The sequence below is a fragment of the Lycium barbarum genome, chromosome 2 (assembly GCF_019175385.1).
Source record: "Lycium barbarum isolate Lr01 chromosome 2, ASM1917538v2, whole genome shotgun sequence".
Taxonomy (NCBI): Eukaryota; Viridiplantae; Streptophyta; class Magnoliopsida; order Solanales; family Solanaceae; genus Lycium; species Lycium barbarum.
In genome coordinates, this window is record NC_083338.1 from 121,874,609 (window position 1) to 121,884,562 (window position 9,954).

The 9,954-nt window shown below is 34.0% G+C and overlaps 3 protein-coding genes across 3 annotated transcripts; 2 read left to right on the top strand and 1 right to left on the bottom strand.

Annotated features, from left to right (window-relative positions):
* The first annotated feature begins 1,413 nt into the window (after positions 1–1,413).
* Positions 1,414–4,577, top strand: LOC132621744 (GCN5-related N-acetyltransferase 10, chloroplastic-like). The gene is made up of 4 exons (XM_060336124.1): positions 1,414–1,986; positions 2,672–2,724; positions 3,507–3,674; positions 4,137–4,577. Exons 1-4 carry the CDS (start codon positions 1,600–1,602, stop codon positions 4,372–4,374), a joined length of 846 nt encoding a protein of 281 aa, XP_060192107.1. The 5' UTR covers positions 1,414–1,599; the 3' UTR covers positions 4,375–4,577.
* A 584-nt stretch (positions 4,578–5,161) lies between these two features.
* LOC132626981 (pentatricopeptide repeat-containing protein At4g25270, chloroplastic) lies at positions 5,162–7,174 on the bottom strand. The gene has a single exon (XM_060342014.1). The coding sequence runs from the start codon at positions 7,073–7,075 to the stop codon at positions 5,474–5,476; it is 1,602 nt and encodes a 533-aa protein (XP_060197997.1). The 5' UTR covers positions 7,076–7,174; the 3' UTR covers positions 5,162–5,473.
* A 749-nt stretch (positions 7,175–7,923) lies between these two features.
* Positions 7,924–8,982, top strand: LOC132621751 (uncharacterized). Its single transcript, XM_060336137.1, has 3 exons — positions 7,924–8,344; positions 8,441–8,589; positions 8,681–8,982. Exons 1-3 carry the CDS (start codon positions 8,228–8,230, stop codon positions 8,721–8,723), a joined length of 309 nt encoding a protein of 102 aa, XP_060192120.1. The 5' UTR covers positions 7,924–8,227; the 3' UTR covers positions 8,724–8,982.
* The last annotated feature ends 972 nt before the right edge of the window (positions 8,983–9,954 follow it).

Below are 9,954 nucleotides of genomic sequence, written 5' to 3' on the forward strand. Positions count from 1 at the left end.
TTTTTATATTTTGCAAAAGATTAAAAAGTTTTAAAAAATACATTTTGGACCTCAATTTTCTTAATTCCAAATTTAATTGAGTTTTGCTTTCAAGTGGTCCTCATGAGTCACCTATACTAATTTCACAACTAAAAGGTCACCTATATAGCTAATTCTTCCTACTTAGTAGCCAAGCCCGACTATCTTGACAGAGGTGGACCTACGTTTAGGTGTTGGGCTATGCTACGTGTTTACAGTTGAGTTCGCTAAAACGTGGCTATATATAGACGACTTGGCACCCACATTTTCACTGCAAAGGAGCTCCATCCGTGATGTTTGTGTTTATATACACATTTGCCTGACTTAATTAATATCTAATGAGTTTCTCAATTAGTATGGGCTACACGTGCAATGCACGTATCCCAAAACTAGTCCAAATATAAATTGCAATGCACATGTTTCAAAACTAGTCCAGATATAAATTCAAAAAGTCATTTTTGTTACTAAAATAACGTTAGATAGAAACTCAGGATAATAACTACACTATATGGGGTCATTTGGTAGACGGTATTAGCTGGGATATCCCAGCACTAACTGTGGGATTAAATTATACCATATTTGGTACAAGGTATAAATTTATCCTGGGATAAATTTATACCTTGTACCAAATGAAATATAAAGTCCATCCTAAAATTAAAGATGGAATATCTCATTAATCCTGAGATTATTTTATCCCATCTCCTAGATGAGATAAATTAGTCCCAAAAGTTGAAATAAATTAGTCCAAGATTATATCTTGGGATAATTTTATTATCTACGTACCAAACAGCCACATAGAGTATAGTCTCAATTAGGACACGTGTTAGGCTAATTGGTATCCACGAGGACAAATAGTTTTAGGCAAAAGGGAAATCATGAGTTTAGAACCATTCAATAATGTTCTTGTATTTTGTCATTATGAGCAGAATCCATCAGGGGATCTATGCCCCAAACTTCTTGTCATGACACAACATAAGACCCAAAAAAAAATTAAAAAAAATTAATAATATAAAATTCAGCACAAAATACATTCACGTAGTCATTTTTTAAATTTATATGTGCATAGTCAATTTTTTAACAGTGTTTATACATGATATACAACATATACACGGACTGTAACATAAACCTGTATAAAAATATATAATAATACTTAAAAAGGCCATTTCGAGTAATATTAAAAATATGAGCCATTTCAGTTAAATATTTTCTCCAAATAAAAGTAGAGTGTTATTCCCCCCCCCCACCCCCGCCCCCCCCCCCCCCCCCCCCCCCCCCCAAAAAAAAAAGGGCATTCATCCGGTATAGAAGTTGGATTTTCCCTTCATTCTTCATTTTTATTCTTCTTTTTTAATAACAGGGTTAAAGATAGAAGTTGGATGCCAAAAATAAAGAGAAAATCGAATTCAAAGTGTGTGAAACTAAACAAAAGAGAATCAGAGGACCACCAATGAACCACAAAATCACAATTTACAAAACCATAGAGAAATCACAACTGAAATAACCGAACCCCACAAGGATAAGTTTTTTTTTTTTTTTCTTCTCTCTCTTATCACTGTTATGAAATATTGAGAAGAAAAAAAAATGGCGCAATGTCAATGGCAGCTAAACTTTCACAGTATTTCAACAACATTGAAGAAAGATGTTTCTTGGAAATGCAGAGGCTTAGAACCATGCACAGTTTCCATTAATAGAAGTAGAGGAACTTGTAAAAAAAGATTGCAAATTCCACAATGTTGCAGTAGTTCTTTTCCAGTTTCATTAATAACAAGGAAAGAAGAAGTAGGGTTGAAGTTGGGAAAACAAAGAGAAAAATATGAAGTGGAGTGCTTTGTGAATGATGAGAATGGATGGAAAGTGAGAAGAATGATTGAAACTGAAGAAGAAATGAGGAATGTTGCTTTTGTTCAAGCTGAAGCATTTCACGAACCTGTCTTCATGTTCAATGATATGTTCTTTCAATTCTTTCAGGTTCTTTCTAAAACCCCATAATCCTTTCTTGATTTTTATTTCATTGAGCATTTTCATCTTTAATACCCTCCGTTTTAATTTATGTAAGGAGTTTAAGAAAGAAGAGAAACCTTTAAACTTATGGTGTTAAATGAGTCCCATATAATTTGTGTGAATATAAATCATTGCATAAAGGTAGATTGTTTCCAAATATAGAAAGAGATCATTCTTTTTTACACGAACTAATAAGGAAATAAGTTCACATAAATTGAAACGGAGGGATTATTTTGTTCTTTGAATCTCCAAAACCCCATGTCCTTCTCTTCTTGATTTTTCTTTTTCTTGATTCTCAGTTTGTGGTATTTTCTGTATATCATTATGTACTTGTTGATTTTGCTAGGAAAGCAGGTGTGTGTGTTTTTGTTGGGGGTGGGGGAGGGAGTGGGGGGAGCATGGAATTTGACAAAGGGGTGTTAAAGAGGGTTATAGAAGAATGAACTGATAATATATTTTGTTCTCAGTCTCATGTCTCTTATCAGGATATCAGGCTATGAATTTGGATGCATTTCCTATCTGTTATTCTACCGATCAACTGACTCATCCTTTTCTTTCTTTCTTTCTTTTTTTTTTTTTTTTTTGGTGTCATAAACAGTTCATGTATTAGTGTTATTTTCTACATAATAAAATGTTAATGATGATTATGTAGGCTGAAGTACTTTCAGGACTACTTTACAGACTGAAGAATTCTCCACCAGACAGGTAAAAATTAAAACATGGGAATGAGGCTTCAATCTACCTTTTTCTTTTCTATAGTATGTTTCCTCTGTCTTTCCCTTACTGTTAAGAAAATCTAAGTGTATTAAACTATGGCTCAGTCCCAAACAAGCTGGGGCCGGGTATATAACCTCAAATTTTGTCTTCATCATACATACAAGAACATCTAAGTGCATTGTGATCGTTTAATATTGGTAGACAAATAATAACATGACCTCATTCTCTGCTATGCTAATATTCATGTTACATGAATTCTTCATTGGTCTTGATGTATTCTAGTGTTATATGAACAATGTACCTAGATTTCGCATCTAAATAGAAGAAAGTGAGCCCCCTTTCTGTCGAAAAAATCAGATTATCGTGGATGAGCTACGCTTGAATTACACATGGAGATGGTTGGTTTCCTTAATTTCTAATGAAAGTATAATAAAGCTCATTACCTCATTATCCCAGGTCCAAATCATGTACTATGTAGGTTGATGACTTTAGGCTGCATTTTCTTTTCCTTTCTTTATAAGAGAGGGGAAGGGGGTTTCAAACTATTTATAATTCAAATATCCACTTTAGGTTATAGAGATTGCCTATTGCATCTGCCAAATTAAACCCTCTTTCTTTTCCTGATTCACATTGGAAAATGGAAGGAAAACAAATGCAAACTAATCTAAAGTTTTTACGAGATTTTGAATAGACAAGCCTAGCTAGATAACATTTTAGTTGCGGATTTTCAGTTCAACTTTATGAAATTTAAGAAATTCTTGTCTAAACAGGTATGCATGTTTAGTTGCGGAGGCCTCAAGTGACACTTCTGAGGTAGAACAAAATCTTGTAGGAGTCGTTGATGCTACAGTGTATAGACATAATGATGTTCTTCAGTACCTTCCTGGAGCAGCCGAATATATCTATATTTCTGGGATCGCTGTATTGAACAAATTCAGGTACAACATTCAATACTTCTCCTCCAATTAATACATCAAAGTAAATTGATGCTTTCTTTGATATGGCATAATATGCTTTTTGTTATACTATCATTTGTTTATGTTCATTATCTTCAGCTGTCAAAAATGTCTTAAATTGTCAAGGAAACATCTTAAACAGATCTGGTAATAAAACTAACATCATTAGACATTCAAGCCCTTTTATGTTATAACTTTCTCTGCTAGTGCTACTTCACTATATACAGCATACACCCTTCTGTATAATTGTCACTAAAAGGAAAATGTTCTTTCATAAAACATTATTTGTCATATCAGATGCTTCCTATGTAGAAAAAACATAGATGGTGATCCTTTGTTAAATGATTTTACAGATGAGTTATATGTGTTGTTAGATGAGTTATGTGTGCCTTTTGCTATAAAACGATATTTGATTTGACTCACTAAAATGTTGATCAATCGCAGGAGGCAGAAAGTTGCAACTGCTTTGCTCAAGGCCTGTGACGTGCTTGCAAGATTTTGGGGTTTTGAATATCTAGTCCTAATGGCTTACGAGGATGATTTTGGTGCTCAGCAATTGTATACAAATGCGGGTTATAAAGTAGTTTCAGGTGATGCTCCATGGAAGACAAAGTGGATTGGTCGAAGAAGACGAGTTCTGTTGATTAAACAGGTCTCGCATGAATCAACTTACATCCATTGAAGTCTTTTTATCAGTTCCATATCAAATTAGTCATTCAAAAATACAAAAGTAGAATTCCGCAAATCAATATAACGTGTACAAAACTGTATCGACTGATATTCAGCAAAGAATATTTCCTGAATGTTGTGAATATTTCCTTTATCTAGAATTAAATAGCTGACTGCTCTGCTATTCTATATTGGATATCAAGTACCTTAACCAGATTTAATTGTCTTTTCTCAAGTCTCATAAAAGAGTGCAAAAGACAAAAAGTGAAAATCTTTGCCTCTCTTATGCTTCGCAAAGCTCAATCTCCCTATATCAATTTTGTTTCCTTTGTTTTTATTCCAATTACATAATTTTGACAGACCTTTTTCTAATTCTAATCCAAGCAGAAAAGGTAAGATGAGAAAAGACCTTGCTTGAGATATAAGAAGGAACTTTCTATATATGGAGAGGAACTTCCTATGTATGCATATTAGTGCGGGTTTGTTCCATTTTTCATTATTACAGAGGATACATATTTGGTGGTTGATTCCAGTTTAATTTTTGATTGAACTCTAGCTGATATATGGTTGCTCTTGAGCTATTTCTTTCTTGCTATACTATTAAAATACCAGATTTGGCGAATACATGAACATTTGATAATGGCAAGAGAGTAATACTAACCCAAAGCCCAGTCCCATTTTGTGTCTTTATAATGACATTTGTTTCTCTAGTGAAGTGATAGGCAAACCTGTGGATGACTGGAGTCAAGTATGGTAAACTTTTGGCTAACTTTTCATAACTAAATTTAAGAAAATAAGCATATCAAAGAAGGCAAATCATTAAGAAACCCAAAGAATATGGTACAGACTACAAAGTGCATAGAAATGCAGCTATTTTCACAGTTAAATTAAACTGGAAATTCTTCGTCGTGCTTCTATGAAACTCACTAAAATGTGTAACAGCTCTTCAAGCAGTTTTCTCACAATTCATTCATCTGATGTTTTCATCCATCCGTAAAAACTCAATTTCACCAGCCCAAAATATTTATTTGCTTAAAAATTATTCGATCATGCTCTTCTTTAATGTACTGCAAAAGTGCAAAATCATTGGCAAAGTGTCGTTTTAAGGAACTTCAACGACTTCTGTATGGTAACAAAGTATCTAATCCTCGTTCTACCATCATTAGCTTTATTCTCTCTACGTCCTCTGTTAGACCAGCATTCTTATAAATCTTCATCAAAAGCTCAAAATTATGCTCATTATCTGGCTCCAACTCGAACAGATGTTGCGCCGCTACCTCTCCTATTTTAACATTGCCATATCTGTAGCAAGCATATAACAATGCACCCCAAACGGTTGGTCCAGCTTCGAATTCCATTCTCTTCGTTACAAAATCAAAAGCTTTGTCTATCAATCCTAACCTTCCATATAGATTCACCATACAACCATAATGTTCCATCCTTGGACTAATATCATACCTCTCTTTCATAACTCTAAACAACCTTTCCCCGTCCTCTACTTTCCCTAAATGAGCGCATGACGACAACAACGACACAAATGTGATGCCATCTGGCAGGGCATCGGATTTCACCATCTGCTCAAAGTATGAAAGGGCTTCATCAGGGTGCTTAGAGTGAGCAGAAATGACTGAATTCCACGATACTAAATCCCGTTCACACATATGTTCAAACAACCATCTCACTTGCTTCAACTTTTTTCGGCCTGCATAGAAATCAACCAATGAGTTAACAATGGACAACTCTTGATTAGTCCCTCGACGAAGAACCCATCCATGAATTTGCTTTCCAATTAAGAAAGGTAATCTAGCCACAAGTAACGCTGACACTGAGACAGAGTCCGGTTCTATTCCATCACGTATCATAAGACGAAAAAGGTTCAACGCCTTAGTTACAAGCTCATGCCTTAAGTATCCAATAAGCATTGAATTCCAAGAAACTAAATCCTTCGTCCCAATTTGATCAAAAAGCTTCTGAGCCTTAACGATATCACCACATTTTGCATACATATCAACAAGTGCATTTAGAATAAACCCGTTACTTCCAAATCCACGACGAATCACATGTCGATGAACTTCCTCTCCTATGTGGATCAACCCGACACCTCCACACGCCTTTAACGCACGTGGGAAAGTGTAACAATCGGGCTCCACGCCCTCTTCCACCATTTGAAAATACATCGCTAACGCGTCTTCAAACAAACCCCTCTCAGCATACCCTGATATAATCGAATTCCAAGGAAATGCCGACGCGTTTCTCTTAGGCATTTTATCGAACAGTTCATGGGCTTTCTGAGTTTGTCCACTACTCGCGTAAAGTCTAATCAGCTTCGACGAAATGCCTACATTTTTACGTAAAAGTTTCTCAGGAATCAGGCAATGAACACGGATACCGAGATCAATAGCCTGTAAATGAAAGCATGTTTCTAAAAGGGAAGCAAATATTTGAGGGTCGTAAATATCAGTGCCATTTTTTACAGTGGTTTCTAAGTTAGTGATGACAGTTTCAAGAGCTTCAAGTTTGGTTTTGGGTGGGATTTTCCGGTTGAGAAACAGTTGGGTTTGGCGTGATTTTTGAAGACTAGTGTGGGTTTTTGGATTATGCAGTTTTCTATTTTTGGTGTTTTGATTTGTAATGGCGAAAGTTGGGTGCGTGGATTTTGCATAGAGATGTAAATTCATGGTAATGGGAATGTTTTGGTGCAAATTTATAGTCATTATCTCCGTCTACAATAACGTCGTACGTTCAAGTGAATACACCGATTGTCCCTCACACTTTTTATGTTCCAATTGAATACCTCATTTCAGACGTTTTCGCTTCATAAAATATAACTTCTTCTTTAATTATACACAACAACATCAATTGGAACATGCATGACGGGTTACGATTTCTTAAAGTGAACGCGTATAATTTAAGGAGGTGACATATTTTAAATAATTAATTTATCTATGTAATTAGCGATTGAAAACACGCAAAAAAGCTTTTTTTTTTTTCCAAAATTTTGAATCGAAAGTGTCTAATATGAATACATCAACATAGTTCAAATACTCAATCGGAACATGCCTTAATTTGACTGTCTACATAAAAATTACTGACAAGTCTAGGGTTATCGATGGAGTTAAAAGGTAAAATCAAATTATCAAATAATTAAAAAGAGAAATAACTTAACGATTTCATCTGACCAAATTAGTTGCTATATAAAATTGAACATTCATTAATTTAGCAGTATAACGAATTTTAAAGAATACTCCATCCAATTCACAATAAGTGGCGTTTATATCTTTTTATTTTGTTTTAAATTAAGTAGTACTGTTTCATAAAATCAACAAGACATTAATTTTTTCCTCCAATTTTACCGTTATTTAAATAAGTGGAATTTTTACGTAATCAAAAAATTATTAAAGAGCTACTTTTTTTTTTCAAGGCATTTAATTAACAGTAAGTGAGTAATACAATACTCCCTCCGATTCAAAATACTTATCACGAGGCATTTTCTTTTAAGGGTGTGCCCAAGCAAACTTATCACGAGTGAGTAATACGATACTCCCTCCGGTTCAAAATAAGTGGTCACTACACCTTTTTGCTTTGGCTTAAAATAAGTGTTCTTTTATAAACTCAAGAAGGAATTAACTTTATTTTTTCAAATTTATCCCTATTTATTCAAGGTAATAAATAAGCAAGAGTCTTATTAATTAAGAATAGTTTAGTCAATTTTTTTTTTCTAGAATTAGTATTTTAAGGATAAGTGAATATTTATTTTGAACCGGAGGGAAGAGAATACCATCTAGAATGAGTAAAACCGCCGGGAACGAGCAGTGCTTGTAAGACTACTCTACACATATACAAAGAAGAAAGTGAGAACAATTTGAATGATTCCTCCACTCATGCGCACGTTAGCAACAGGCTCCATTGTTATTCTTGGTGGAGCCATCACTATATCTGCACTCACCACTTCTATCCTTCGTCGTAAAGCCTTAATTAACAAGGTACGTAATTAATTAATAATAATAATGGGGTCTTTTAAAACAATATTTCCCAAAATACCATTTTCACATTTTTCATCTTTGATTTTGTTTTTGCAGGAAAAGTTTGGAAAGCTTTGTGGGTATTGTAAAGGAAAGGGATTTTATAAATGTAAGCTTTGCAAAGGAAATGCTACAATTAGTTGGTCACCATTATATGATCCTGTTTTTGTAAATCCATGTGTTTGTCCAACTTGTGATGGTCACAAGTAAGTCCCTTCAATTTTAATTTCGATTAAATGAATTAATTCAAGTTAATCTGCTAAAGTTTTACTGATATTTTTTTAAAATATTTTGTAGGGTACAACGATGTCTAAATTGTTTGGGAGATGGACGAGTATAGTCATGAGTGAAAGAAAGACATTTAATGAAGTGCACTCTACCTGTTTGATAAAATGACAATGTCAACATTTGTTATTTAGAGCCATAAGCATTGCAGTTTTATCTTGCCTCTAAGGTGCCTAATGTTTCTAAATTTATGTAGTTTTATTTTTGTTCTTGTTTGCCATCCAATTGGGTCGTTTCAATTCTGGTCATTTGTACTCCCTTTGCCCCAATTTTTGTGTCACAGTTCGGCTTTCGATAGTCAAACATGTTTAGTCTGATCGTGAATTCGGACATGAAATCTTTAAATTTTTAGAAATAAAATCTACGTATTTGAAAACTACGTAAAAAGTACTATAAGTCACAATAATTGACAATTCAAAATGTTTAAATGACATATCAAAGAAGTCATTTGAATCTCGAAATCTAAAAGGTGTCGCATAAATTGGGACGGCGCAGTATTAGGTTGCAAATTTAAATCTAGTACGACTAATATAAATATCACTTATACATCATATTCAGTACTATTCTAATTATACGTTGTAATCCTGACATTAACAATACTAGTACTATTCTTATACGTATACACCATAGTCAATACTATTAGAAATTATGCAATGCATGTTATTCTTAATACAACAAATGAAACAGTTAATAAGAAATAATGTCAGCCTAACTAATCTCAAAATTAATAATCCAAATTCCAACATTACTAATCCTAGCTTAACTTATCTTCGAACCAAACTACCCCTTAGTTCTAAGGCCAGTTTACATCTTATTTAATGCTCCAACCTTGAAGAAGCCAACCAATTTTCAAGAGGTTGAGGTATATTTTACCTTTTGCTTCACTGTTTCCTAATAAACCTTGAATACAACAGTCGCTTTGTTGTTAATAACATTAGGGGGAATGTGTGTATATTACCATATGGTGAAAATTTGGGTATCAATTCTTGCAGCCGTGTTTCTAACAAGCTAGAGAATTGATCACAGAGGCAAAGTCAAAATTTGAAGCTTATGGATTCTAGATTTTAGTTCTTTTAAGTTAACAGTTCTAAATTAAAAATTTATACATATTTTATATATTTCTTAAGACAAATACAGAGTTTGGACTAAAGCTACTGAATTCGACCGAACCCATAAGATATACTCTAGCTCCGCCCTTTGATTGACTATGGCTTGTTGGTCTTCAAGCTCTCAAACTTCAATCTAACCCATTTATCAAGAACATGCATGATTATTCCTCCACTACA